The 27993-nt window shown below is 43.5% G+C and overlaps 2 protein-coding genes across 7 annotated transcripts in view; one reads left to right on the forward strand and one right to left on the reverse strand.

The window, feature by feature from the left end:
• LOC117417660 (nuclear distribution protein nudE homolog 1-A-like) lies at positions 1–9891 on the forward strand. 3 transcript variants are annotated; one of them, XM_034029843.3, is made up of 9 exons: positions 1–109; positions 1548–1666; positions 2161–2314; positions 4267–4415; positions 4625–4761; positions 5097–5255; positions 5461–5546; positions 5630–5784; positions 6028–9891. In XM_034029843.3, the coding sequence occupies exons 2-9, from the start codon at positions 1581–1583 to the stop codon at positions 6119–6121; spliced, it is 1020 nt and encodes a 339-aa protein (XP_033885734.3). In that variant the 5' UTR covers positions 1–109; positions 1548–1580; the 3' UTR covers positions 6122–9891. The 3 variants fall into 3 exon arrangements, with proteins under 3 accessions (XP_033885734.3, XP_033885735.3, XP_058891570.1); XM_034029844.3 differs by lacking the exon at positions 1–109 and adding an exon at positions 132–254; XM_059035587.1 differs by lacking the exon at positions 1–109 and adding an exon at positions 562–693.
• A 661-nt stretch (positions 9892–10552) lies between these two features.
• The window catches only part of LOC117417975 (myosin-11-like), a 32159-nt gene continuing 14718 nt past the window's right edge, over positions 10553–27993 (reverse strand). For 3 of the 4 annotated variants that reach the window (XM_034030425.3, XM_034030428.3, XM_059035588.1), the window contains 36 exons: positions 27469–27561; positions 27190–27253; positions 26026–26124; positions 25535–25678; positions 25198–25293; positions 24629–24747; positions 24287–24439; positions 24014–24187; positions 23717–23890; positions 23445–23559; positions 22977–23170; positions 22757–22878; positions 21902–21971; positions 21401–21561; positions 21101–21209; positions 20688–20819; positions 20386–20592; positions 20075–20212; positions 19121–19244; positions 18852–19023; positions 18439–18651; positions 18001–18145; positions 17459–17665; positions 17270–17374; positions 16877–17029; positions 16279–16527; positions 15909–16121; positions 15608–15820; positions 15116–15277; positions 14872–15000; positions 14674–14762; positions 14455–14578; positions 13917–14125; positions 13646–13754; positions 13264–13436; positions 10553–11307 (listed from right to left, as the gene is read on the reverse strand). In XM_034030425.3, coding sequence (XP_033886316.2) covers positions 11172–11307; positions 13264–13436; positions 13646–13754; positions 13917–14125; positions 14455–14578; positions 14674–14762; positions 14872–15000; positions 15116–15277; positions 15608–15820; positions 15909–16121; positions 16279–16527; positions 16877–17029; positions 17270–17374; positions 17459–17665; positions 18001–18145; positions 18439–18651; positions 18852–19023; positions 19121–19244; positions 20075–20212; positions 20386–20592; positions 20688–20819; positions 21101–21209; positions 21401–21561; positions 21902–21971; positions 22757–22878; positions 22977–23170; positions 23445–23559; positions 23717–23890; positions 24014–24187; positions 24287–24439; positions 24629–24747; positions 25198–25293; positions 25535–25678; positions 26026–26124; positions 27190–27253; positions 27469–27561 — 5289 coding nt within the window. In that variant the 3' untranslated portion in view covers positions 10553–11171. Of the gene's footprint in view, positions 11308–12766; positions 12800–13263; positions 13437–13645; positions 13755–13916; positions 14126–14454; positions 14579–14673; positions 14763–14871; positions 15001–15115; positions 15278–15607; positions 15821–15908; positions 16122–16278; positions 16528–16876; positions 17030–17269; positions 17375–17458; positions 17666–18000; positions 18146–18438; positions 18652–18851; positions 19024–19120; positions 19245–20074; positions 20213–20385; positions 20593–20687; positions 20820–21100; positions 21210–21400; positions 21562–21901; positions 21972–22756; positions 22879–22976; positions 23171–23444; positions 23560–23716; positions 23891–24013; positions 24188–24286; positions 24440–24628; positions 24748–25197; positions 25294–25534; positions 25679–26025; positions 26125–27189; positions 27254–27468; positions 27562–27993 lie in introns of all 4 variants that reach the window. The other variant, XM_034030427.3, reaches the window with a different exon arrangement.

Consider the following 27993-nt stretch of genomic DNA (forward strand, 5'->3'; position numbering starts at 1 on the left):
TGTCTATTGTGATTGGTCCAGTCTCTTCGGGTCATACGATGTTGTAACCTCACGTCGACCAATAGGAAGCAGCTCCGGGCCGGGCTGTGATGGTTTGGATTTAGAAACGGTGAGCAGTTACTCTATTTTGATCTGCAATGTATTTTAAGTTTTATTTGAATTGCTATGATGAAATCGGGTTCAGAACCGTATGGTTACTGTTAACTGCAGAGTTGATTTTAATTTGTTTAGATTCGCCTCTGCTGTCTGTAGTTGTAAGTAAAATGCCTAAGGAAGTGTCACTATGACAAAGAAAGACTGGAGACTATCGCTGTGCTTCTACAGCTCCGAGAAGGGTGTGGAGTTTCCAAAGTTGCAAACTCACATCTATCTAGCCTGTTAATCTTTGTTTGTAAACGTCTTTCATGTGGTTTTAGAGCATTATCCTTTTATTAAAGGACAAAAATATCATTATTTGCAGTAGACCTGTTTTTTTTTGTTTTTGTTTTGTTTACTGTGTTTTAGTTACACGGTACGGTAGTTCTAGACGTTGACCAGTAGTAGCAGAAACGTGTTTGTTTTTGTGCTGTTCTAATCTATACAAGCTTGAATGTGAACAGCACAGTTATGTGTTTCCGCAAATTATCAATGCACCTTCTTTATGTCTGAGATCTGTGTGTGGGCAGTTTTAACTGGTGTTTGAAGCAGTCTGCAGTAAGTTTGTTTATTTCTGTATGTATTTATTGTATTGACGGCATGCATGCAGGTTCTACAGAGTTGCTTTGTTCTGTGTAGTTTGCTGCTTTGGCACTGATGCATACAGTGAAATAAATTGCTTGCCTCATTATTCAGAGTAGACTTCCTGATTGCTTTGCGGGAGTTGTTTGATAGTATAAAGGGGGTGCATTGGGGGTGAGTGAGCAAAGACTTGTCTTGATGCTTCATAATTGCATCTCTGCAAGGTGATGTGTCTGTCAGTCTCATGCCTGAGAGTTTGTATATAATAGAGCACATATCCAGTGTCCAATCACTTTTGAAGGACATACAGTACTTCCAGGATGCCCAGTTTCCCTCTTGCAGTATATTATTCTCTTTTGTACCCCAATTGCTGGTACCTATTGTGTGGCCTATATTATGACAGTTTTGTCTGGTTGTGTCAATCAGTTCTTTGTAATTTACTTTTGGTGCATATGCCACATAAACGATATTCTACTAAAGGAATATCATGCGTAATTTGATCTGTATTGTGGAAAAAAACAACTTTATTTATGTCAACAACAGGAAACAAAACAGACAAAGTTAATATTGTTCCCGTAACTGTCTCGGGAAAGGATAAGCCTTTTATCCCTTAATTCAAACAAAACAACAATGTATAAATCACAATCCAAAATCGTAAAGCCAGTCCAAAATACAGAAACACAGTGCGGTCAGTATTGTAAAGCCAGGTGATTGACTCCAGGTAATTCGCCAAGATGGCTGTCATAGAAACCTGGACTTTCCAGCCCAGGATGTACACTGCGCCACAATAATGTTACAGCATCACTACATGTATATCACATGCTCTGCAGGTCCTGTGAGAGACCCAGCCCTGCAACATCAGCATGGAAGATTCGCGGTCACCAAAGTTCAGCTCCATGGGAGAAGAGATTGCTTACTGGAAGGAGCAGGCGGAGAAATACAAACAGAGGTAAGTGGAAGGATGAAGGACTAACGGAAGATTTCTGCAAGTGTAACAGGCAGTGTCGAGTGATGCAACTGGTTTGTGTTTCATACAGTCTTACATTGCATTTTGCTGGTCTCAAATAGTCTGAATATATTGCAATTTGAAAATGTGAAATAAATGCAATACCCACCCATTAACAAGTGCAACCACAACTAGTATAGCCTGTCAGGTTTATCAGGGTTGTAACTGCCTTAACAACTTGCATTACAAGGCAGTTTAAATGTTAAACATCCACTTCTGCAAAGGCTTTAATCGGCAGCAGATTTACAGCCGTATATAATTGGCTACCCAATGTTATGTAATTGACTTGTCTGTGAATTTGAAACATATGAAATACAAACAATTCTGTAAGAAGATGCCTTGTGTTAAGTGTTTTAAGATATCCTTGGCACTCCTAAAGGCTAGCAGAGGACTCTTGGCATTGTATCCCACTCCTCAGCCCACTCTTCTCTTCCCAGCTCGGAGGAATCGCAGGAGGAGCTCCAGGAATTCCAGCAGATGAGTCGGGATTACGAGGCGGAGCTGGAGACGGAGCTCAAACAGTACGAAGGCCGGAATCGGGAGCTGCTATCGGAGAACAATCGGCTCCGCATGGAACTTGAGACCTTCAGGGTATTGTTTTGAGCTTCTTTAGATAAAGTAGCTTGGTGTATTAGCATGTGTACCACGTGATCCGTGCAAATTGCGTGAGTTGACTTGAATGTCATTCTACAACTCCTCCAATGCAGTGTGACCCTGAGCAAGTCACGTAACCTCCTTGTGCTCCATCTTTCGGATGAGACGTTGTTGTAAGTGGCTCTGCAGCTGATGCATAGTTCTCTGTAAGTCACCTTGGATAAAGGCTTCTGATAAATAAACAATAATATCAATAACAACCCTGGAACTTCAAGAGATCAATCACATAAGGTGTAACACTGAAAACACTGAGGCCAAAAGCTTTTCAACTTTAAACTTTGGGTACTCTGAAGGTAAAGAACAGTATTGGCTACAAGGTTACTGTACAGGAGTTTAAAGGCATAATTTAGAACTGCTCACATCTATTTCATTTAAAGATTTAATTTCCCACATGCCTTTCATATTTAAGAAGAAATCTTGTATCACAAAAGCTAAAACAGTGTTTGGAGAATGTAACCAAAATAACTGGCCGCTAAGATCTGTTTTCTCATTGGTATACAAAAGGCTAAAGTATTGCGGACTATGGTAAACCAACACATAGTAATTGTATTTTAGTTAGGGTGACCAGACGTCCTGGTTTTCCATCAAAGGTCCCGGCGTCCCGACATTTTGCTCAAAATCTTTAAAAAGTTTTCAGCCACTTCAACCGCTTTTAGTTTCTGGCACCTGCAGTGAAAACAAAATAACATAAAAAAAACCAAGGCAGTCGAGTAATTATTTTTATAAAGTGTTTACACAGGCGTACGTCGTGTGTTTTCATTTAGTTTCTGTTCACTGTGAATAGACCATTGTCTGTAATACAGTAATGTCATAGCTGTTCAGTTCTGGCTGGATTTAAGACCAGGCACCAGGCACAGCAGTGAGAGGTTGCAATCATCCGAATCCACCAATACACAAGTACATAATACGTGTAACTAACACATTATGCTACTTAAACTAATTAGATACAAAATATACATCCAGAGAGTGTACTGAAATTAGCTAGCTGCTTAAAAAATAATACTAAGAGTGAGAGGATGGCTATTTAAATAACCATTAAAATAGCCTATATTTAAATGGTTAAATTAGTTTTATCAATTATTTGACAATGTGTCCCGGTTTTGATCTTTGAAAATCTGGTCACCCTAATTTTAGTGTAACCTGCGGGGAAATGATTCTGGGACAGTGCTGTTAAGGACAGCTGCTTGTTGAGCTCTGGTGGTTAAATAGTGTAGTGTATTCTTAATGAGGGTTAGATGAGCGTGGTGGATTGACAGGAACTGGCTGGAGTGGAGCCGGCCACACCATGTTAGTTAGGTCACTCTTGAGAGCTGGCTGCAGAGGGGTGTGATTCACTCCCAGACCACCCAGCCTGAGGGTTTATAACAGAGACTCTTTTGATAGTGCAGAGGCAGCTGATCCTTGTTTGTGGTCTTTGTCTGTATATGAAAATGCTTGGTGGAGCAGAACATTCCTTTTTTTCTTTATGATCCCCTGGGGGCGGCATACCCTAGGTTGATATGGTCAAAGCACTTGTGTATGTATGTCACATGTGCATTTATGGATACATCTAGAGTGCAAGTCATCTGATTGTGGTCTGAGTATGGTAGTCATTAGCAGGTCATAGGGGACGGATTGACGCATATCTTAGGAACTGCTTTATTTCACAGAAAAGTCATGGTGTAAAAACAGTTACTGTAAAATGGTATTGTTTTAAAATCCTGTGCTATTTTACTGCCTTTCTGATACAATAATACAATGAATGAAAGAACAATTGTATTAAGACTGAGCATCACGTTAAAATCCATTACGTGGTACATGCATCCATTTGAAGAAAGGAAAAGAAATAGGGACAGTACTCTTTTTTTATTTTGTCTTTCGTTCATGTTTACCTGTTCTTAAACCTCCAGGAAAAACTCGAAGCCCAACATTCAGACGCGTACCTACGGATCTCGACACTAGAGGGCGACCTGACACAGACTACAGCCATCAAGGACCAGCTGCAGAAATACATTCGGGAACTGGAGCAGGGCAATGATGATCTGGAAAGAGCCAAGAGGTTAGCCTTTTCTAGTTTCTGCTCTGTATGGGGAAGGATACATCAAAATATGACTGGGTGACACTTGAAATTGACATAGTCAAACCATGGACCCAGAAGACAAAAGGTATTGTAGACCAGCAAAGTGAATTCTGAATGGGCTTATCCAGCTGAGCTTCTGTCACTGGACAAGTTAGATTCCCCTAACGGGAACCCCCTCTCTCCCTCAGGGCCACCATCATGTCTCTAGATGACTTTGAGCAGCGCATGAACCATGTGATCGAGAGGAACGCCTTCCTGGAGAGCGAGCTGGACGAGAAGGAGACCCTGCAGGTTTCAGTGCAGCGGCTCAAAGACGAGGCCAGAGGTCAGCAGGGCTGTCTAGACTGAATGTGTACACCCATTAGTTTAGCTTGCTTAATGTTTAAACTAATCTCAGATATGCCAGCCCCTAAATTCATGCAGTACTCTGTTCAGTTGCTGTGGTGGTACTTGGACAGTAAGTTATTTATTTTTAAATGGGGATCACGGTTTTGCTAATGTTAAGTAAATTCTTTCCAGATGTGCAGTTTTACATCACCGTTGCGTGAGTTGCTTCTTTGTGAAATTTTTTCACCGTCATAATAAGTGTGTAAATGGTACAGTTCTGTTTAAACGAAAAAGCCCTGTGTGAGCTACCTGTGCTTATGTGCATTTGTGCAGACCTGCGCCAGGAGCTTGTAGTTCAGGAGAAGCAGGAGCGGAGGCCATCGTTCAGTCTGGGGAAGGACCAGGAGAAGACGGAGCCCCCACAGCGCCCCCCAGCAGCACTCCCCTCTCTCCCAGCAAGCACCTTCACCACCCCTGCCACCTGCAGGAGAGGTGACAACACCCACTTTCTATCCTTATTACACAATATCAGTACTGGGGGAGTGCCTGGCTTTGTTACAAGGCTTGGAAATAATATTAAACAGTTGTCTTAGAACTGTCAGGTTTTAGGGCCTACTAGCAGCCTTTTAAGGGAGCCCATTTCTGCTTTTGAAGGTACAGCGTTCATTGTTATATGTCTGTTCTTCTCTTTGTGAAGGAGATGGCCTTACTGGAACACCTCTGACCGCCTCAGCACGGATATCTGCTCTCAACATTGTGGGGGAGCTACTGCGGAAAGTGGGGGTGAGAACTGTGAGCCAGACAGCCGCTTGGTAATGTTGTTGCGGTGTTGCCTGTTCTTACATTTTCTTTTCTTTTAATTTTAGAATCTGGAGTCAAAGCTGGCTTCCTGTCGAGATTTTGTTTACGATCAGTCATCAGGCCAGATTGCTCCTCCGTCCATAGCTGGGGGGGTGAACGCAAACAGAGAGTGTCGTGAAAACGGAGGGAGCCCTGCCAGCCTGCCACTGTTCAACACAGGGTCAGTGTGTGTCTGGCAAACTGACTGCCCCTGCATTACTGCAGAACACTCATCTCACTGCACTTTAATAAGGAGGCTTAAAACACATCAGCTCTCCTGCTTCGCCACTCTGAAACTTGGTTATGAGCACAAAAACCTTATAACCCTTCATCTTAAATAGTACTGATATAAAGCTACCACTGACAAATTCATTCTATGTCTTTTACAATAAATAACCTCCAGCCTGCCTTTCTCTTTTTGCAGGTTGGCAAAGCGGTTGGAGTTTGGACCAGGTTCCCCGAGTGTCCCCTCACAGATGAGACAGTCGCCACAAGGAGTGGTCAAGATTTTAATCTGAACAGTCCTTGCTCTGTGCGTTACTCCAGAGAACCCTGACTGCGCACTGTTTGTTTTCCCACCTACCCCCTATTAGCATCTTTCCTAACATACCGATTCATGGCAGTTTACTCTCAAGATGGCAATTTCTGCTGCTTGCTGTAGAAATTTTGCTGTGCTGGTCTGATAATGTGTTCAAATGTACCGGTTTGGGAATAGGATCAAACCACAGGCATGGAAACAAGATTCATATTGCACAGCAGTAGGAGCTAGTCTAGGTTTTACTCTGAGGTCCTCAAACTGCTATGCATTGGAAGACTTACGTCTATTCCTGAACCACACCAGAAAGTCTTTCTATAATGATAGCCTTAAAGGTTTTGGCATGGCATATGCTTAATTCTCTGTTATTCTCATACCTGAAGACTTTCATAGAAAAGTGTTTGCTTTTGGAAGATCAGTCACATAACATTAAGGTACTTGTTTTACAATAGCTTTTCCTTATACTTAGAGCAGTAGGGGGCCTGAAAATAAGTTTTGCTCTAGCGTAGGAATTAAGAAAGGGCATCACCACCTAACACACACACACACATAGCTTTTTGTTACATTTTACAGCAAGTAGCTGCAGAGATGATATTTTTAAATATGAAAAATATGTTTTAAACTGTACGGAGCATGACAGCTTTAAATGAGCAAGTTTAAAAGTTTGCATTGCTGAGATTTGATAGGTTTGAGATTTTTTTTTTCACTGCCTTATTGAAAATGAAACACTGTGTTTTTTTATGTAAAAGACATGACGCAGAAACACATCAGTTTTAAGATCATAAGATTGACTTGGAGTTAGAACAGGTTTGCACTTTGTCACCCCTCTCGTTTTCCATTTAAAAGTTTTTTTGGTAAGAAACATGTATTATTTGTTTTTAATGACGTAGTTCAGGAACCACGCTGGGAATCAAAGGGTCCATGTGTACCAACGCATTTTTGGTAATAGCTGATTGTGATCTGAGTTTTATCAGTTCTATAAAATGAAAGTATAAAAAGAAGTTCAGGATTTCTTGTCCCGTGCCTATCGTTCTGTTTTCTCATCTCTATACAAAGTACTTTGACATCTCATGACAGTGGAAATTTGTAGTTTTCTATAATTTACTTGCATTAACCTTTCGCAGTGCAAATGTAAACTGGCAAACTCTTGCAGCCCTGTTCAGTTTTACACTAGCCAATAATTCTTGTGTGTCAGTTTTCTGTATCATTGTAGTTGATACAGAAAACACCAGTTCGAAATTCAGTTTGCTTCCATTCCCTAATAAGAGATCTTAAAGCTCAATTTTTTTGTACTTATTATCATATGGTTGTGGACGTCAGAGATGTGGTGAGTGGAAAGCATGGTGACAAAGTTTGGCTAGATTGTTTTGTAGCAGTGCCTCATTAGCTGTGCTCTCAGGTGTGGCTCTATTCATATGAATTCTGGGGTTGATTTTGCCACTAATGTCTATTGTCTAAAACTGGTCATGCTCCGTTAATCTAGAGATGGAGTTATCATAATCCTTTAAGCAGTGTATGTTTTGTTAAAGCTTGTCAGGTTTTTCCACCACAAACCCCTCATTGGTGCTTTGTAAATCTTGTAGAAATGACTTTCCCAGTTGTCCCTATGTACTGTATAGTGAGTTGCACTTGAGGGTGCACTATAATTTATTTGTGATCACTGTTGTGTGATTACCTTGTTGGCAGGCAGGAGAGAATTAGAATTGTGATTGTAGACATTCGCTAAAATGTTTGAATGCTTGCCTTAGCTGCTTATAGTTTCAGCAGTATTCTTTTAGTATTAGTGTAATACCCCCCATGTCACTTTTTAATTAATGCTATTCATTTCTCTGTATTTTTTTTTCATTCTTTCCCTAACATACGATGGAGAGATTATATATTTAGATTGCAGTTTGTTTTTCTGTTGTTTTACCATTTTGAGTTAACTTATTTTTTTATTTTATAGTGTTATAGCCTGTGTTGTTTTTATATATTTGTTCTGAGATATGAGGTACTAAATGCTGGGGCTTCCAAATATAAACCAGGTAGTGTAGCAGCAAATTAAAACCACTGTTACAGTTAGTCTGATAAAAAATAGAATATCCATTTAATTCACTTTTATAGTGTTGCAACAATTGCAATGATTAATTGTTCCGGGAAGAAGCATGATTTCTTGTGTAATCTATTCTTAATTTTTTTTTACCGTTTGCTATTTATTACGCAGGGTGTGCAATACTGGTTCATTATCATTTTAATGTATTTGTTTTACCAAGATAAATGAAGCTGCTCTTCTCCAGCAAGGTCCCAGGGAAGGTGTCAACAGTCTCAGTCCCACTAAAGTGAAATGCTTTAATGTTGAGAAGCACATTATTCAGGGTTAAAATGGGGCAACTGTTTTTGTGTGTTTAGAGAAGACAGGTAACCTCTGCTTATGGGACTATCTGTACTGTTCCAAAATGGCAAAGCGATGGTTACACCAACCTTGCCGTTAGTGCTGCATGAACCTGCTACCAAATGACTCCAGGACTCCTACAGATTTAGATTGCTTCAGATTTGTGCTGATTGTCTCAATGTGCCAGAAGCTACAGTAAGAAAATTGTGTCTTTGTCCTTGATGACTGGAATGGCTTTTAACTCCACACAGAAACTTACTTTGAGATTCTCACTTTCATAGTTTAACCAAATAGAAAGAAATTCAAATAACGAGTGCAACTTTTCAGAATCGTTTGAATAATTGTTGCAGCGCTACATGCTGTATACTGTCAGCAAGCTCACAACTAATTAGATGATATGGTAGCATTGACAACAAGGCAGACTTTTGCTATAGAGAATGGGTTTATGCCATAATACCTTCATTGTAATATTTATGCTATAACACCTGCTTGTACTTGCGCTTGTTTTAAAGTGCAGACAGTGTGTTTTAGTCTGGTCTGTTGCTGCTTTGCTGCTTACTCCTAAAACAGCTAAAAATGTACTCTTAATCTGCTCTTAAATGAATACAATTATGATGCAGCTCCACGTTGTGGTCCAAAGTCACTTGACCAGTTCATGAATATGCATGTGGATGTGAATGAAGCAGTGAAACTTAGCAGGTAATAACAGTAGACAACAAAGAATGTTCTGCAGTTTTTTGGTGACCCCTGTTTGTTTTCACTCTTGCAGCACCGGAAGATGGCAAATTCATAGTGATTTGCAATGACTTGTCAGCTGTTTAGTAGCATGCAGGTCGGCTGTGCAAATTACAGAGTGACATAAACCTACCGTCCAATCTACGACACTGTGTTGTACATGTAATCCCAGGCATATCCATTATCTGGTAGTCAGATGACTTTGGAAGCATCCAGTACGATGGAGATTGTGCAATACAGAACTCCAGCTTAGCACTGTGGTCTTCAGAGTATCTGCAAAGCATTAGCACCTCCATTGTGTTTCACTTTACATGGGTGAAAAGAACAGTAAAAGCACAGCACTCTGAAAACATGCTGGACTAATGTGTGCAAATGCAACTATAATAATTCCTAAAGCAGGTGCATGCGAATGCAGCTGTCTTGCTAAAATCCATACAGCTACTAGGAAGGGGTAGACTATTCAGTAGACTGATTATAAATGTCAGGCTGCATATTGCTGAACTAAACCCAAACTGTTTGATGTTTGTATCAATATGGGTACATCCTTTGCCCAAAACATTGCTGAGGTAGTGTTTCATACAAAGGCACAGTTTGAAAACTTTTGTATATCTTAATATGTACATTAAAATCATTATTGTACATCAAAATTGTGTCATGTCTAATCATTTGTTTTAAATCAACAAGACTAGATTGCATGTAGCAGCCCTGTTATCAGATTGTTGAAAGTACAGATTTTTAGCCTACATTTCACTTTCACAGAAACTTGTTCCCATGCAGGCTCATATGCACATCTTAATTTCACAACATAGTGTAAATATGAGACGGCACACAATATCAGCATTGAATGTGACAGAAAGCTACTGGCACATTAAAAAGAAAAACACGACTCATTTTTTTTTTCATTTCTTGTGATAACGCAATCTTTTATTTATGTATTTTTTTAATATGTGCAAGCGGTTTCAGTGTATTGTAAACAGTATAACAATTAAGGCAAAAACAAAACAAAAAAAATCTTTAAAAAAGTTACTAATAATAATACTAATTATAATAAATGTGACATGATTAAGATTTAGCAGTTTTTCGTGACCAGTGCATGTCTTGCGTAATTATCCTGGAAAGGGGGAAGACAGTTTATAAAAACAGTAAAGAAGGAACAGCACATTCAAACTCGAGTCAGGTCTGTCAACATTAGCTACCTTACACAGCTCCATGGGAAGAATCAGGATTATTTACTTTACGATTCTAGAATTAAAACATGGAGTTGAATTAGGATGGAAAACATGGTTAATTATATAAAGTATGTGAGTGTGTGCGTTGACACCTGAGTTAAGTTTAATTACAACTAGAGGCTTTTGATTTTCGGTTTTAACATATAAAACCCGATACAAAAACAATTCGGTGTATAGCCAATAAACACCTAAAAAATTCAGTGTATAGCCAATAAACACCGGAAAACACTGTAAATGGTTACTTAATTCACGTTGACGTGACCCCTTTTCGCAGTGAAAAAAATTCATCGTTTTGAATACTTTAAACCCACCCCTCTTGCTCGCGAGATTTAAAAAAAAAAAAAAAAAAAATTATGTTCTTGCTCGCGAGATTTAAACCTATATTACAGTTCACCAGTTTACCTGGTGGTCGAATTAAAAAAAAAATGCAAACTGTGGCTTAATGCAAAAATGCCTAACACAGTGATTTCGTTGTGGAAGATGGCAAAGTAAAGAAAGTACAATTGAAGTGTGATCTGAAGCTGTAATCTTATTTAAGCACAGTTTAAAAAGGCATCAAATTTGCAAAGCAGTCTCGTTGCTGCCACCCAGTGTTCGGAACAGCGTATTGCTCTTACTTTTCAGTGCTGCTGGTAGTACAGTATCTGGTAAGTAAAGTTTGACAGAGTTTGACGTGATGATTCATGTAGGATTTGGGTTCATTTGCTGGCTTTCGTCCCGTTGAAGTCTCCGTCACGGCCGTCAGCCTCCTCGTCTGAGCCGCCCGCTTCAATGACTCCGCGCCGGCCGCCTCCTGAACGACGCGATGCACTAAAGGAGACCTCGTTCCCTCGCCTGTAGCAACGACAGCACAATCAGAATAGTGATACCCATAACCATGAGAAAACAACAACTGATTCCACTTTTGTTTCTACAGATACTGTTTTTTTTAATGTTGGGTTTTAAACCAAACTGGATCACAGATTCAATGTGTTTGTTTGTACTTAGACCTTGGTGGACAGTACACAGCGACAAAGAAGTACCGTATTCCTTCGAATTTAAGACGCACTTTTTAAACTATATTCTGCTTCTCAAAAATAGCCTGCGTCTTAAATTCGAGTACAATATAGTGATGTTTGTATTAAAGTCACCAACAAAAGACATGACTATCCAAGTACACAAACAGCAACTTGACTGACTGCCGAACAAAGATGTGCCAAGCAATATCACAGTTCACAAATTAGGAGAAAAACAGGTGTGAGTACTCACAACTGGAAATGAGAAGCAACACTGTGACAGGGAGACCATGTCGCTGGTTCTCGGTGTGCAGGTGTGCCTTTAGGGAAGCAGCTAGGAAGCGCAACAGGAGACGTGTTGCTAAGCAACTAATTGAGCAGGCCGGGGGGCTGGGGGGGCTGTGTCTGCACAATAGCTCGGTGCTGTTGCATGGCCATTGCTACACAGACGGGCGCTGAGGAACTGTAACTATAACTGTAACGCTCTGTGTGATAGCAGATGGCCACAGACTGCCTCCATATGCGTAACTGAGGTTGTATCTTTGTAAATGCAGATTTATTTGATGTTTTATTTTTTCCTCAAATTGAGGGTAGGAAATTTGGGCTGCGTCTTAAATTCGAGGAATAAGATACTCACAATAAGAAATCTGGGCATGGGAGAGCCCCAAACCCAGGTCAAGTTTGAAGTACGCTGGCACTGTATCTCTCTGCAGACAGTCCCATTGTCATCTTTTTCCTTTCATTAGCATAGAAATTCATAGGAAACACTTTCTTGCCACAAGGATTTGGAACTTTTATTTTTGGATAATTTGGGAAAGTAATTTACCTTTATATGTAACTATATATAGAGAGAGTTATTACTAAAACCAGGATTTCATTTGAATTATACTTATAGTGACTTAACCAAATAACTAGAACTAAAAAAGACTGCAGTTATTTAATGTTGAGACTGCACATTCCCAGTTGTTTGTTTTCCATAACAATATTGGCACCATAATTGTATCCCAGGGTAGGGTATAGAATAAGTAAATAAATTAAATTAAAGCATGTTCTGTTTAGTAATAAGCCCAAGGCAAAGAGGTAATGAATGACAAAGCAGATTAACTGACCACTCAAACTCATTCGATTCAATGTCAAAATGAGTTAATTTCGGAATGATATTCCGAAATTAATGATAGCCTTTATGAGTGTACAGAGACCCGCAGACAAGGGTGTGCAGGGTGGAGGTACACAGCACAGTCAGAGAGACAGATAGAGATGGGTAATAGCAGCTGCTGCATGGCTTAATGCTTCTGTACCTGTCAGGTCACTGCGAGAAGTCCTGAGTGCTTCTGCAACAAAGACAGAGCAGTCATGCCTTGATGATCTCGTCAGATCGCAGAACTAAGTAAGGTCAGGCCTGGTTAGCACTGGGTGAGGATAGCTCAGTAGGGCCAGAGCTCAGCCACTGCCTGGTTTTTAATTGGGGGAAACTCCACTGCACTGTTCGAGGTTTGAGTGGGGGGAAAGAGTACCACTACACTGGCAAATTAAATATGTTTCTATCTATCCAGGTGATACATCTGAGCTGACTGTTTTATGTTTCTTCAGGTAAAAGAGGCCATAAACTTTGATAAGGCAAAGACCGAATTCAGATAAAGAGACAAATGGGCCTAGATCTTAGATTCCTAGTAGGTATTAAGTGGTGCCTTGCAATTACAGTATAGCTTGTTGTTGAGCAAGGTATGCCATTAACTGTACCACAGTGGATGGAGCTGCGCCGGCGCTAGCGCTCCTCGGAAGGGTGCTGTCGTACCTGAGCTTGTTCTTGAGGGCAGCGACCTCGCGGCTCATGGACTCGCTGGACTCGGTGGCCTCGTCGAGCTCACGCTGCAGCTTCCTGCGGGCGGCGGTGATGCGCTGGGCCTCCTCCTCCGACTCCTCCAGCTGCCTCTTGAGCTGCTTCACCCGCAAGTTCGCCTTCTCCGCCTGGGGGAGAGGAGTCAGAGTCGTGAGCGACAAAACACATTGCATTCAATCAGTGATGTACAGCCAAGCGTGGATATTCTGCTACCTGAACCATTACCAGTGTATATTAAATACCTCTGCTGTACAGTAAACCTTCCTCACTTACATGTGTAACTAGTAAAGTAACTATCCCCCTTCCATTCCACATAGTCCAGTACAGTACTCTATACCTGGTCTTTGTACTGCTCGGCCTGTTTCCTCTCATCCTCCACCTGCATCATCATATCCTTCAGCCTCTTCTCCTTCTGCCTAAGCCCTTTGGCAGACGCCTGTTTCTCCCTGCGACACAAAGAGGGAGTGAGAGGGGAGGGGAGGGGAGAGGGCATGAGAGAAAGGGAGAGAGACACATTGAGGGACAGAACGGGGGGGGAACAGGGGCAGTGAAAGCAAGAGCTAGAGGAAAGACAGGTATAAAGGGGAAGGGAAGAAAGGGGAGCAAACCTGGCCTCCTGTTCCAGCTGCTCCTCCAGCCCTTGGACCTTGGCCTCCAGTGAGGTGATAGAGGTCTTGAATTTGGACTTGATGGCTCCCTCCATCTCCTGCAGCTTGGCCTTGAGCTCCTTGTTCTGACGCTCCAGCTGCTGCCGGGCGCTCTCGTTCTTCTGGGAGGTGCTGCGCTCTGTCGCCAGCTCGTTGTTGAGCTGTTCCGTCTGGGATGGGGGGGGGGAGAGAGGAGTGACTACCCACACAAACAGCCACAGAAAACAGCTGGCTATAGATGTCGTAAAAAAACTCTCTTTTTTCATAATTGGGCTTTCTCCCTCCCACCCCCACCCCTCCAAACCATCTCCTGTAGCCCCTGACCTTTACTTTTGAATTCTCTCCAGCCTGCTAACCTCACACTATGCTCTCCTTGATTCCCAGCTCCTCCCCTCTTTACTAACCCCTCCTACCTGCTCTCCTCAGCCTATTGCTGAGCATCTCCATGCAGCTCTGCCCCTCCCCTTTCCCTAGCCCCATCACATGGTTCTCTTCTTACCTGCTGCACTGCTTTCCTCAGCCTATCATTAAGCATCTCCATGCTGCTCTGCTCCTCCTCCAGCTCCTCCTCCAGGGCAGCGATCTTGGCCTCCAGACGTCGTTTCTCATCGGCCATTGCTGACCTGCAGAGAACACACAGTGAGACACATTTGGTAGTACATGCTGAACAAAACTAGGTGAAAGACATTGCCACCCCTCTTGACTCTCCCTCACTCACTTTCCGGCTGCGTTGTTGGTCAGTTCGTCGGCTAACTCATCCCTCTCAGCCTCTGCCTGTTTCCGAGCACGCTCTGCTGCTGCCAGGTCCTGCACACAAACACATGCAAACAAAGCAGATGAAGCGTTAGGTAACAGCTTGAGGTATCATCACATTGACGTATTAGATAAGACAGTATCATTAGTAAGGGCTTGGTACCTCCTGGAGCTGCATCAGCTCTGCCTCCAAACTCTTTGCTTTCTTCTCGCTCTCCTTGGCTGTGGCCAACACTTCCTCCCGGGCGTTGCATGCGTCATCAAGCTCTCGCTGGAGGTCTTTCACCTGGCCCTGTGGGCGGGATTCACAAACAAGTTCAAGACATATGTTCTTTTGCCCATAAATGTCTTTATGTTTATGTAGTGATGACTGTTACACAGAACTGCAAAGATGCCGATGTGCTCACCTGGATCTTGCGGAGCTGTTTGATGGCTTCGTCACGTCCCTTGGTGATGGCTTCCACCTGCCCCTCCATGTCCTTGAGATCTCCTTCCAGCTTCTTCTTGGCAGTGCCCACCAGGGCTCGTTGCTTGCGCTCATCTTCCAGCTCTGTCTCCAGTTCACGCACCTGAAGGGGGAGGCAGGAGAGGCGTAATCACCCGTCGAAATCTCCCGCACTTAGCATTCATCAAAACTGAATGGTCTTCTAACAAAGATTCCCTGTTTATATTTTCTGTAATTCCGGTTTCTATCAAACGTTTAATAATGTTCGTTAATTTCCAGCTCAAAAATTTTCATTCATCAGGTATGCTAATAAATGACCTAATAAGGGACTGAATTTTATAGTGATAAGAATGCCTGTGTTTCTTGATAAGTTTTCCAACACGTGTTTGTGTGAGCACATTTGGTGTATCTCGGGTTCTGTGTGTGGTGTGTGTGTTCTAGCGCATGCCGTTACCTGTTTTCCCAGCTGCCTTCTCTTTTCCTCGCTTTGCTCATCACGCCCCTGCAGGTCCCTCTCAAACTGGGCCTTGAGTGCCTGCATGTTGACCTCCAGGCGCAACTTGGCGTCCTCAGTGGCCTGCAGCTCGTCCTCCAGCTCCTCCAGCTGGGTCTTCATCTCCTCCACCTGCGTCTCCAGGGCGCGCTTCGACTTCTCCATCTCGTGGACCTGGTGATGGACAGAATGAGAGGTAGTGTCCATCACCAGGGTTACCAAAATTAACTAAGAACATTCGATAAGTTGTGGTTGCACTCACGCTTTTGCCGACGTCGTCCTTAGAGCTGACCAGGTCTTCCATCTCGATGCGGAGCTGCTTATTGATCCTCTCAAGCTCCTCGCGGGAGTCCTGGGCCTCATCCAGTGCCCGAGCCAGGGACAGAGCTCGTGTCTCCTTCTCGCGGGCCTCCACCTCAGCACGGTCTCGCTCATCTGCGTACTTGTTGGAGATGCTCTTTTCTTCTGCCAGCATCTGAGGAGAGAAAGGAAGACAGTGTGTCAGGGAGGAGCGAGGGTAGTAGAGGTGAAATGTTGGAGAGAACTAATGATGGTCATCTCAAAGCATGAGTGAAAGAGAGAGAAAGAGGCAGTTAGGAAAATCGCTTGAGCAAGAAAAGCGTTAAACTCACCTGGTCAAACTTCTTCTGCTTCTTCTCCAGGTTGGAGACCAGCTGTCTCTGGTTGTCCAGATCCACAATCAGGTCTTCCAGCTCTTGCTGCAGACGGTTCTTGGTTTTCTCCAGCTTGTCGTAGGCGGAGGCCTTCTCCTCGAACTGTGTGTTTGCTGCCTCCAGGTCACGCTGCAAGCGCTTCTTCCCCTCTTCTAGCAGCTCCACACAGCTCACAAACTCGTCCAGCTTCTTCTTTGAATCTGATAGCTGGGGAGGTGGGCAAAGAGGATCAGGCATTTGCCCATACCAAGCTCTCACAATGCGGTAACAGAGAATAGCCCCCCCCAGGTGAGTGAGTTATGAAGAATAATGCACTCATGCATTTCCTAAGCCTCCAACTGGGATGAACTATCCTGTTTATACCTTTACTCATTTAACAATCCCATTTTGTTAGAGTACAAACAATAGCAAATAGGTTTGTGTGACCACCCTCCCTTAACCCCGCAGTGACCCTTCTGACCTGCATGCTGTGTGGGATGTGTCTGAGATGCCTGAGGTGGCCCCTACCCTTCAGAGGTAACCAACCCCATCCCTGACCCTCCCGGACTCTGCTGACCTGTATGTTGAGTGTGGAGATGTTCCTCTCCAGGTTCTTCTTGGCCTCAGCCTCCTCATCCAGCTGCTCCTGCAGTGTGTTTCGCTCCTCCTCCACCTGTCTCATCCGGGTGGTCACGTTCAGCTTCATACGAGTCTCCTCTGACAGCAGCTCCTAGCATCAGTTCAGTAAATAATGAATATTGTAAGGCAACGGTTAATATCGAAATGTAATGGTTAATATCACAAGGTAATGATTAATATCATAAGGCACAGGCTAATATTGTAAGCTATAGGTTTATCATAAAATATTCAATAAAACTAAAAGAATTTATGATAAATCTTAGTTTGTTTTAGTATGACAGATCAGAGATTAGAGGTAGACATACTGAAATAAACAGACAGATATTCATACCTGTGTGTCCTGGAGCTGGGAGCTTAGACTGGACACGTCCTTGCTCAGTTTGATGGCTTTGCCATCAGCCTCATTTAGAAGATTGGTTACGCTGTCCAGCTCATTCTGTAGAGAGAAAGAAGAATTCCCTCTTATACACATATACAGCATTCCTTATGTACCAGATTCTGTAGACTAAGAGATACATACCGACAGTTTGGAGACGCGCTCTCCCAGCTCTGCTTTCTGTTTCTCCCCATCGTTGTATTTGGCCTGCAGGTCGGTCAGCTGCCCTTCCAGCTTCTTCCTCTTGTGTTCTACCTCCTGCTTAGCCTGAGACAGCAAGCGCACATCCCCGGCCAACTCTGCGTTCTCCTTCTCCAGAGCCTGCTTTGCCTTGTCCAGATTAACCTTCACCTGCAGGTCAGGTACATTACAGCAAATCTGAGCAAGAGGGAACCCAGTATCCGGAGAGATCTGTAGCTCCCTCAACCTCTTCTCCAGTCCAACCCTCACCTCTGCCTCATATTCCATATGTCCCATTCCAATCCCTCCCCCTCCTAGTGATTTTGAATGGCCTTATTCCTCCCCATAACTTATAAACTCATATCAGTTTTGTATGTCACCTTTTCCCCACCTCACGGTACTCATTTAGTCTGCCCTGTACTTCTCGTCTTCTACCCATTTTGTTGTCGCCCAACCCCTCTTACTTTGTACTCGTTTGGTATGGCCCATTCCCCCCAGCCACGTACCCGCTTGGACTGCTCCAGTTGCTCGGTTAGCTCCTCCACAGCCTGTGTGTGTTTCTGTCGCATTTCCTGCACCTGTGCCTCGTGGCTGCGGCCCTCCTCCTCCAGAGCCCTCTTCATAAGTGTCACTTCTTGTTCACGCTTTGCCCTGCGAGACACACACAGCACAGTTCAGACACAGCCCATCAGTACAACTACAGTTTTTGAAAACTCGCTCATGATGTGTGTGTCAACCAGTTACGCAATTCATCAATTCCTTGATTTGCCAATTCCTAGATTTAACAAGTCCTCGATCCTGACCTGGACTCCCCCACCCCCTGCATTTCATTCTCAGCCAGAGAATGCAAATTGAGCTGAATTGTATGGTGGTTTTATGGTGTGGATTATTGTCCATGGGGGGTTAAATTGGGACCGATAAATCAGCCCAGGGAATATCCCTACCGGAGCTCCTGCTGTGTGGCTGTGCTGTCCAGGGTGTCCTCCAGCTCACTCTTGAGTGCCTCCAGCTCCTCCCCCAGGTCCCGCTTGTATTTCTCAGCCTTGTTGCGAGCGGCACGCTCCGAGTCCAGGTCCTCCTGCAGGTCTGAGATGTGCCCCTCCAGCTCCCGGATCTTCTTCAGGGCGTTGTTCTTCTGAGCCGTCTCATCCTCCAGCCTGGGAGACACAGCGTACAACTTAGAGACATACTGTACATCTTCATGCCACATAGCACTGATGTAATTACTTATAGGCCAGACAAAAAACTGTCCAGGTTGACCAAAGCATCTAATTCCTTTTGACCTTATTATGGCAATTTTTTTTACCATAGAACATTTATAGACCAGATTTTGCTTATCATCACGTATTTTCCGTACCGTCCCAGGGCATTCTGCAGCTCCTCTTCTTTCTTGGCCAGCTGTGCCTTCAGCTCGGCGATCTGAGCCTGGAGGTCGGCAATCTGCTCTTGGAAGTCGTTCACCTCCGCTTCCAGCTTCCGCTTCCCCTTGTCCAGCTCCTGACGACTCTTCTCCTCCTTCTTGAGACGCACTGTAGGAGAAATGAGGAGCTACCGTAAGCTACCATATTAACCACTTGTAAGATTACAGGAAAGGAGGCACAGATGATAACGGAGACAAGGCGCTACCTTCGAGCTCGGAGATCATGGACTCGTGTTTGTTCTTCAGCTTGGTCAGGTTCTTGGATTTCTCCTCTTCCTCTGCCAGGTTTGTGCTGAAGTCCGCAATTCTCTCCTCCAGCAGCTTCCTCTCCTGAAATCATCAATGAACAAAGAAGATATCTGTCACACTCAGAGTTTGTCTACTTGACTTTAAAAAAAAATAATCTTAGAATTCTGATTGAGTGTTTTGAAGTTATGGACAATATAAATACACGTGTGGCAAGATGGCTATTGTGGTGACCAGGAAGTGAATTGACACACAGGATTGCAAGGTAAGCGTTGCTGCACGTTTTATTAATAAATAAACAATTGAAACAGCTGAACAAAACAAAACAAAACACTTCACAGAAACAAAACGGCACGGTGGCTGAAACAAATAGACAAACAAATAATAACTAAAACAAGTATCATGCTGGTGCTGAACCAGCACACATAGCAATTGTTTCTTTATATTTATTCTTTTACCTCCTCTCTCTCTTACTCCCGTTCTCCGCTCCTGAACACACTCAACCCCTTTTCAGCCAAAGCTGCAGGTTTTTCTATTGTGGCAGAGGGATTAACTGGCTATTAATTACCTAGTTTATCCTTCTGCCACATTCGGCACGGGGTTTCTCAAATGCGTGGTCAACAGCCAGTTTGTCAATGATCACTCGCTGTTGACCATGCATTCTCATGATTTAATGATTTGATACACCAAACCATACAGTGAAACAACAATAACACAACACAAATACAAAATAACACAAATACACACAGGGGCGGGGTGTACCCTGTCACAACATGGCAAGGATTTAGGGTGCAAAAGTTAATTCTACAAATGGCAGAAGCTTTGGGGTTGGAATCATTCTTTTGGCTCCCAGTTCTTTACATGGAGAATGGTTACCCCGATGCCTCTCACACACACAGGCACCACACACACACCTTGAGCAGCTTGTTGTTGTGGTCGTCCATGATCAGGACTTCATCCTCCAGTTTCTTGATCTTGCCCTCGGCCGTCACCTTCTCCAGCTGCAACTTCTGACGGGCATCCTCCTCCTCTTCTAGCTGCTCCTCCAGGTCCTAAAGAGAGGCAGCATCAGGGTCTCAGTAAGGGAGACATTGGACGGCACCAGGGTTAAGTGTAGCTAATCAGTCAAGCAATAGGACTCAAGTATTAGGACCCATCATCCATTTGGGATCTGTACAATACAAAGAGAGTCTGTGCAGAAATGCCATGCAGATACAAAGCCTACCTGCATCTGCTGCTGCATCTTCTTCTTCTCTCCCTGCAGCACCACACTGCGTTCCTCCTCCTCCTCAATACGAGCCTCCATCTCGTGCAGGATCTCTTCCAGCTCCTGTTTCTTGGCAGCCAGTCGAACCCGCATCTCCTCTGCCTCTGCGTACAGTTCTGTCTCTGCCTGCAGCTGCTCCTGGAGGTGATTCTTCTCCTCTACCAGCTAGGGGAGAATGAGAGACACACAGGGTCAGAGAGAGGCCTGGAGAAGAGAGAAAGCAGGTGAGAGAGAGCGCGATAATCCTTGAGCAGTGTTACCTGTGTATGTTTCTGAGAAAGATCCTTCAGTTCCGTCTCTGCCTTCTGCTGCAACTCCCTGGTTCTGTGCAGCTCGTCTTCTTTCAAGTGCATTTCCTCCTCCTGTCGGGTGACCTGCAGCAGTGGCTTGACCTAGTGGGAATAGAGAAGAGAGCAGGGGGTTTAACCTGGGGTTGAATAGTGCCTTGTTGTCATTGCAATTGTACTAGGGCATTTACTTCAGAAAAAAAAAATTGAAATCAGAAAATTCCACTGATGCTTGAAGAATAAGAGAAAAATACATAACCATCAGGTGGTGTGCACTATTAAATGAGTCCTGTAAATCTTTACAGTGTTTCGTAAATGTGTGGTCAAATAAGTCCTGTCTAACACACAGTGAGGCTACAGGGTTGAGATGTGTGAAAGGACCCCACCTTGGTGAAGAGTCTCCACCACTGCCAGTTGCGCAGTTTCAGGTAGGCAGCACAGTTTCTCTGGATCACCTTCATAGCGGTCAGCTGCTGTTGTCTCTTAGCAAATGCCCTACGAAGGAAAACGGGTCAAGATCCATTAGATCTGTGTCACTTGCTTACTAACATTTTGAAATATCCAAAAGTGGCCCTGGGAGTAGGATACAACCTTTGAGTATGCAAAAAGATTAACCTTGAAGGTACAAACTGCGGATTACAATATTCAAAGACATGGACGCACACAGGTCTCCCTTCCATACTCACTTCCTGGCGAGGTGGCCGCGGGCCTGGGCCTGGAAGGCAATGATGACAACGGTGACCTTCAGGTCTCGCTCCTCTTCCAGGTGAGCCAGCACTCCTGTGCGGAAGAAGATCTTGCTCTGGCCAATCCTGTAGAGGTTAGGGTCCAGCTCCAGGGCTTTGATCTGTGCAAGGGGAGGAAACACAGCAACAAGAGTTTGTTACGTTAAACTGTCAGAGCTGATCTGGCACAGCTGTTTCAAAATGCTCCCTGTAAATGCTTTAGATCCTATTTTAGGCCAGAGTTAATAAGAATGATAAGACCCTGCATTCAACAATCTCATCTACGTCTCCCAACAGTCCTCACCTATCCCCAACTTCACAACACTGCTCCTTCACATTAATATTAATGTGCTTGATCCTCAAGTGCAAGCCTAACATATGTTTGAACAGTAAAAGTGTAATCATAAATAAGGAAAATAATAAATAATAAAAATAGTAAATCCATAATTATATTTCACTCACCATAAGTGCACTGGCCTGTTTGCCGTCCATGAAGCCTTTAGGAATCGACCCAGCAGCCAGAATTTCGTATCTGAAGAAATAAGAACAATAACATCAATATTAGTAACAATACAATAATGTGATATGGACTTTTTTTTTTTTGACAGTAATGAGCCCAAGATAAAGGTGGTCTGTAATGTGTGTTAATTCACAATGTGGAAGGGTAACTGTGATTCATTGAAGATTTATAAGGCAATGATACAGGATAATAGAGTTTATTAGAATGTGGTATAAATGTAGGGAAATGTATATAATTAAAGTGCAAATGGCACATAAACAGTTTGCTAAGGTGACTTGGGCATGAGTAGAGTTGCTAAGGCAATGACCCACTTAGCCTTGGGTTTAGAATGTTGAGTGATAAGGTATATGCAGGAATATATTAGAAAGGTGAATCATGGTAAACAATTAACCATGTGATCTTATTAGAGAGAGTAGTGTGTGGTTGGTTGCACCTGAGTGGAGTAATAGCTGAATAACTCATTATGCTACTGACAACTATAACTAGTAAGATAACAGAAATTAATTGGAGTCACGTAGGCTCTGAGCCGACTACAGTATTCATACCAGGCATAAAGACGAGAAGCTCCCAATACCTCCAGATCATCAAGAACATCGATGTAGTGTCTGAAGCTCTCTCCCAACGGAAGGTAACTTGATCAATTGTCTTATCTCTGTTAATGCTAGTGGCACGTTATTGTATCTAAACAATAATGTTCAATGCAGAATGTAATGTTTGGTATTTGGAGATGGTAAGCAATGTCCTGGTCTCATCCTTATTACGTAAAAAAAGTAGTTCTGAGATTCTGGAATGCTCACCTCTGTCGGAACTCCTGGAAGAGGACGCGGTTGGGGAAGCCTTGTCGGCAGATTCTGATCCCTTCCAGGACGCCATTGCAACGAAGCTGCTCCAGGACGAGGTTAGCGTCCAGCTTCCCAGACTGGGGGAGAGAGACAGACAGGTCAGACACAGTTTTAATTTTGTTGGTTTTTGGAAAGATAAGACGCAGTGGGTTTAAGGGTTCTTTGTTGTGCGTACCCTTTTCTCGTGGTTGGGGATGATGCACCGCACAAAGTTGGGGTTGGTGTTCCTCAAAGTGGTCATCAGCTTGGTCAAGCTCTCTTTGTACAGCTGGCCCACTGTGCGGAACATGCCCTTCTTGGTCTTGGAGGCACTGGGCGCAGAGCTGTCTGACATTTTCGTTAACTGGTCGAGCCCGACGATGCGGTCGACTGGGGTACATGGGGAAATCAGTCACTCTTTGTCATGAAACTCATGTTAGGCATGTGGTCGTCTCCAAGGACTCAATATGTTGTACAAATTCAGCAGCACTTTTTGAAAAGGGAGTGTGGAAGGTAACATGAATAGGAGTATGAACAGAGTTGGAAACTTAATAGCCTTTGATTACATTAATGCTATAAAATATTATAAAAAGTCAGTATTACAATGATATTTGAGTGCCAGCAAACGCAACAGGAATATCCTGTCAATCCGGCAGATTCTCACCGTCTTTCCAGAGGTCTGCCACATACTGGCTGGAGGAGTTGTTCAGGAGGGCTGTTACGTTGTCATTTAGGGGGTCCATGTTCTTTGTCAGCCATTCACTGGCATTGTAATCAACCTACATGGAATATTGGAAAGAAAGCTGTTATAGTTTCAACAGGAAAGAAAGCCACTAAAAGGTTTAAACTTCTCCACCTTGTAGATGTAGATTCACAGGTGTAACAAAGACAAACAATACTGTACAAAATAAATGTATTATCTGAAGAACATCTTACCCGGCCAGCGTAGTGAAACACTGAGAACTCAGTCTTGTCCTTGAGCTGCTTGGGCTTCTGGAACTTGGGGTGGTTGGTCTGCTCGGAGCATAGTTTCTCCACAAAGGAGGTATCTGTTGCCTTGGGGAACCAACACTCCTCATCCAGCAGTGCCAGGATGCCAGGGGGGTTATTCTACAGAAGAGAAGGGGGATTAGAATGAGATCTGCAGGTCTTTTCATGAGCTAGACGCAGGGATTCACTTCCATCCCAAGGTTGATCCACACACACTAAGTAATAGACAGACGATAGACTCACCGGTCTCTCGATCAGCTCGATGCAGGGCTGCAGGTCCAGGCCAAAGTCGATGAAGTTCCACTCGATGCCCTCTCGCTGGTACTCCTCCTGCTCCAGGACGAACATGGTGTGGTTGAAGAGCTGCTGCAGCTTCTCGTTGGTGAAGTTGATGCAGAGCTGCTCGAAGGAGTTCACCTGAAACGCAGAGAGGGGGAAACAGGTCAGACGCTATAGCCAGTGCCACAAGAGCTTAGGAAGCTGTGCACCGCGTCTCAGAGTAGAAGTTACTCTCACCTCAAAGATCTCGAAGCCGGCGATATCCAAGATGCCCAGGAAAGACGCCCCCTGCCTCTTGGTTTTGTCGAGTGCCTTGTTGACGCGAGCCAGAATCCATTTAAATAGGCGATCGTACTTTGCCTTGGCCAGGGCCTCCACTGCAAAGTCTGCCTGCGAGGAAAGAGAGACCAAACGTCAGAAAAAAGTACAAAAGCATGACGGTCTAGCCAATTCTTTGTAGTGATATATATAATGGCAGATAACTGTATGTCACAAAAAAGAAAATTGTTTTTGCATTAATTAAATAAATAAATAGATATAATTTAATTCTTGACAGTGATCAATAGAATAATGACCAACCTGCTCTTTGGTCTGTGCTTTTTGGACCACGTCGCGACCCACTTTGATACGTGGGGTGAGGATGGCTCGTGTGAAATCTGTCACGTTTATCCCCAGCAGGTGGCACACTTTCTGGGCAGCTGAAGGAGGAAAGATGAATATGGTTAGTTAAAATACAGCACAAACAGTGTATAATAGAACTGTAGCACGTAAGAGAATTTAGCAGGATACAGTGACTAGATTTTGTTTAAAATATGTTCGACCCAAGCTCATCTTAACCCATGAAGTGCCATTGTCCTCATTTGAGTACAGGCTAGTTTGTAATTTGTTTGGCATTTTTAACTGCCATCTACCTGTTACTTAAATTTTCTCTTTAACTATATTGTTATGATAACTTACTCTGATGTTGTTAACCGCAAAAGTTAAGTCTAAATGTAACGTACCAAATTACATAAACACAGCTTGCGTTCTGATTTTTTGAAAGAAAAATGTATTTGGTACCTAATGCGTTAAGTACCAGGCCCATCCCTTGTGAGGTTGTTAAACCTGAGCAACTGCCAGCTTCAGCTGGAATTCGGCTGCCCTTGTACCTGTGTTGTCAGGCATGGAGGCCTGGTCATTGTTCCTCTCCTTCTTGAACACAATGTTTCCGAACTGCAGAACTGAAGACACAATCTTCAGGATGCCTGAGAGCAGGAGAGAAAAGGGAGAGGGTGTGAGGGAGAGGAACAAGAAAAACACACTACTTCTAACAACAGCTCTCTCAGGAACTCTCTGCTTATGGACATCGGTCACAGTTCCCCAGGTATTAAAGATTTAATTTGCAAGACTGATGTATAATGCCGATGAACTGTTACAGACTTACAGGGTGCACTTCCTCTACCTCTCACCCCTCATCTCAAAACCAGACCTCCGCAGGTCCCCCACCTGTCTGCTCTTCCTCTGTGAAACCCATAATTCTCATAGCCTCCAGGGTCTCCTCAAACATCTCACTGTCCGATGCTCCTGGGACCGGAACATGCCCTGCCATCAGGAATCGATAATCCCCAAATCCTTCCAGCAGCAGCTCCTCTGCAACAGAGAGAACAATTCTCCAGTTCCTGACAAGTGCGATTACTGACTAGTACGTTGATGACCAATGGCAGAGAAATATCCAAACCCCTTTTATTCTGAATACACCTACATTTGTAGTTATTGTTACATCTAAAATACAACCCAGAAATAAAATTTGGAGAATGATCAGGATATTTTATTAATATTAGATGCATTTAACAGTGCTCCATTCATAATACTGTAGGTAGACAGAACTGGCCAAAGAAACCCACACTGCTCCAAGAAGTTTAAGGGAGATTAGTGTGTGTATTACCAAAGTATATTATCAATTAGGAATGAAAGAAATGAGGCATGGAGCGCCTTACTGCGTTGCTGCTCTCCAGCCCCTGCCAGCAGATAGTAGAAGATGTGGAAGGTTCTCTCGATCTTGGCTTGACGGATACAGCGGGATTTCTCCAGCAGATCTGTGATGACACTGTTAAGGACAGTACCTTCCAGAAGAATCGTCTGCACTCCAGCAACATTAATCAAATGCACTGTCAGAGTAAATTCTAATAGCAGCAGAACTGGAACTACAATGTAGTTAATCTCTGCTGTTGTTTTTACTAAAATACAGCTTTTAGACTTTAGCCATTACCAGTTCCTTCCTGTAATGTAGTTGAGCATGATCCCACTCTGCCACCAAAGGAAAGAAGACAATCTTCACTTAATGACTTGGAAAGCTGTATAAAGGATTTTCAAAAATGTTTTGAAAGAAAACATATATATTCTGTTTCGACTGCAGAGAATTCAAGTCTGTATATACATTTCTTCCCCGTTATAATGTGGTTGTCGGGGTCTATAATTAGGAGACTTCGTTATCTGTGTTTTGCCTTATAATGAATATTGGCATTTTTGTTCCCGAAATGATTTACTATGGCCTAATTAATATTGTAGCGTACAGTGGGAAATGAAGGAAGGAGACACGCACAATTTGCAGGTACACGAATCCAGGGTTTATTGGAACGATTGTTCCTGGCCCGTTAGCCTGGGCCACACCAAAAACAACAAGCAGTCTTGCACTCTCACAGCAGCACATTCACACAGCAGCTTGTCTCACTCTTCAGCGCAGCACATTTCTTTTCTACAGCTGCCCTCTTCGGAGTCAATCTTATCAAGAAAACCTCAGTTTTCTTCATCTTTTAGTCATCCATGCAACAGAGATTCTACAACATTTATACATTTTGAAACTGCTGTTTGAGTGTCACCTTTTCTTACTCTGTCCACCGCATCGAGTTTCATTTTAACAGAGAAAGATTTTCGTTTTTTGCTGTCTGTCATGCTTCGTACTGTATATCTGGAACACTCACGCAACGTTTGTGAGTCAAACTGCATTATGGGGGAAATGGGAGCCATGACCTTACCGTGTTACAACCAATTCCGCACTATAACAGGTCGTGTTACAATGGGGTAGCACTGTATTTTGTAGTTTACTAATAAATCTTTTCCACTAAAGTGAGTCACTGCATACCAGGCCACAGGAAGGATACAGGTCTCAATGTTGGCTCCCACAATGTAGCCAGTTACGTCAAAGTTGATGCGGATGAATTTACCCTAGGGGATGGAGAGCAGAATTTAATTAACATAAATTTGGACTGTAAAATCAATTCTGAACCAATGAAGGTGATAACTGGTACAGGAATTTCTTAATGATTTAACCTGCTTGAAAGGCACAGTATTACACATCAGTTCTGATTCCCCACTACTAAGGAATAATACAATAGTACAATAATAATTGGTGCAGCACGGCCATTGAGTCTTCCACTTACGAATCGGGAAGAGTTGTCATTCTTGATGGTCTTGGCATTCCCAAAAGCTTCCAGGATGGGATTGGCCTGGAGCAGCTGCTTCTCCAGTTCCCCCTAAAACAGCCAGGACAACAAGAGGTTAGCTATTACCTGGGAATACGATGCTCAGGTAGATCTCTTACAGACACTGTAACCCCTCCACCACCATATATACACAGGTCTCCACTGGCTGTCCTGATATGAAATGTAACTAGTGGCAAGCAGACGTGCAGCTGGGCTGCAGCAGAGCAAAACAGAGTGTCATCCTGGAGAGCCCTAATCCACAGAGATCAAAGAGATGGAGTCAGCTGACAAGCAGGACTAGCTTTACCAGCAGGAGTCTCCTGAAAATGATGGTGTGTGCGTGTGTGGTGTGTGTGTGTGTGTGTGTGTGTGTGTGTGTGTGTGTGTGTGTGTGTGTGTGTGTGTGTGTGTGTGTGTGTGTGTGCATTTTTGGCTATGCACATGTACTGCTTCTGTTTGTGTGTGTACATGTGTAAGCTTAAG

Source organism: Acipenser ruthenus, chromosome 13 (assembly GCF_902713425.1).
Source record: "Acipenser ruthenus chromosome 13, fAciRut3.2 maternal haplotype, whole genome shotgun sequence".
NCBI lineage: Eukaryota > Metazoa > Chordata > Actinopteri > Acipenseriformes > Acipenseridae > Acipenser > Acipenser ruthenus.

Bases quoted from the DNA above. Each gene is read 5' to 3' on its own strand.
- LOC117417660 (XM_034029843.3), top strand. From the start codon at position 1,581: ATGGAAGATTCGCGGTCACCAAAGTTCAGCTCCATGGGAGAAGAGATT. The intron at 1,667-2,160 runs GTAAGTGGAAGG...TTCTCTTCCCAG, and splicing joins GCGGAGAAATACAAACAGAG to CTCGGAGGAATCGCAGGAGG. The intron at 5,256-5,460 runs GTGACAACACCC...CTCTTTGTGAAG, and splicing joins CCCTGCCACCTGCAGGAGAG to GAGATGGCCTTACTGGAACA.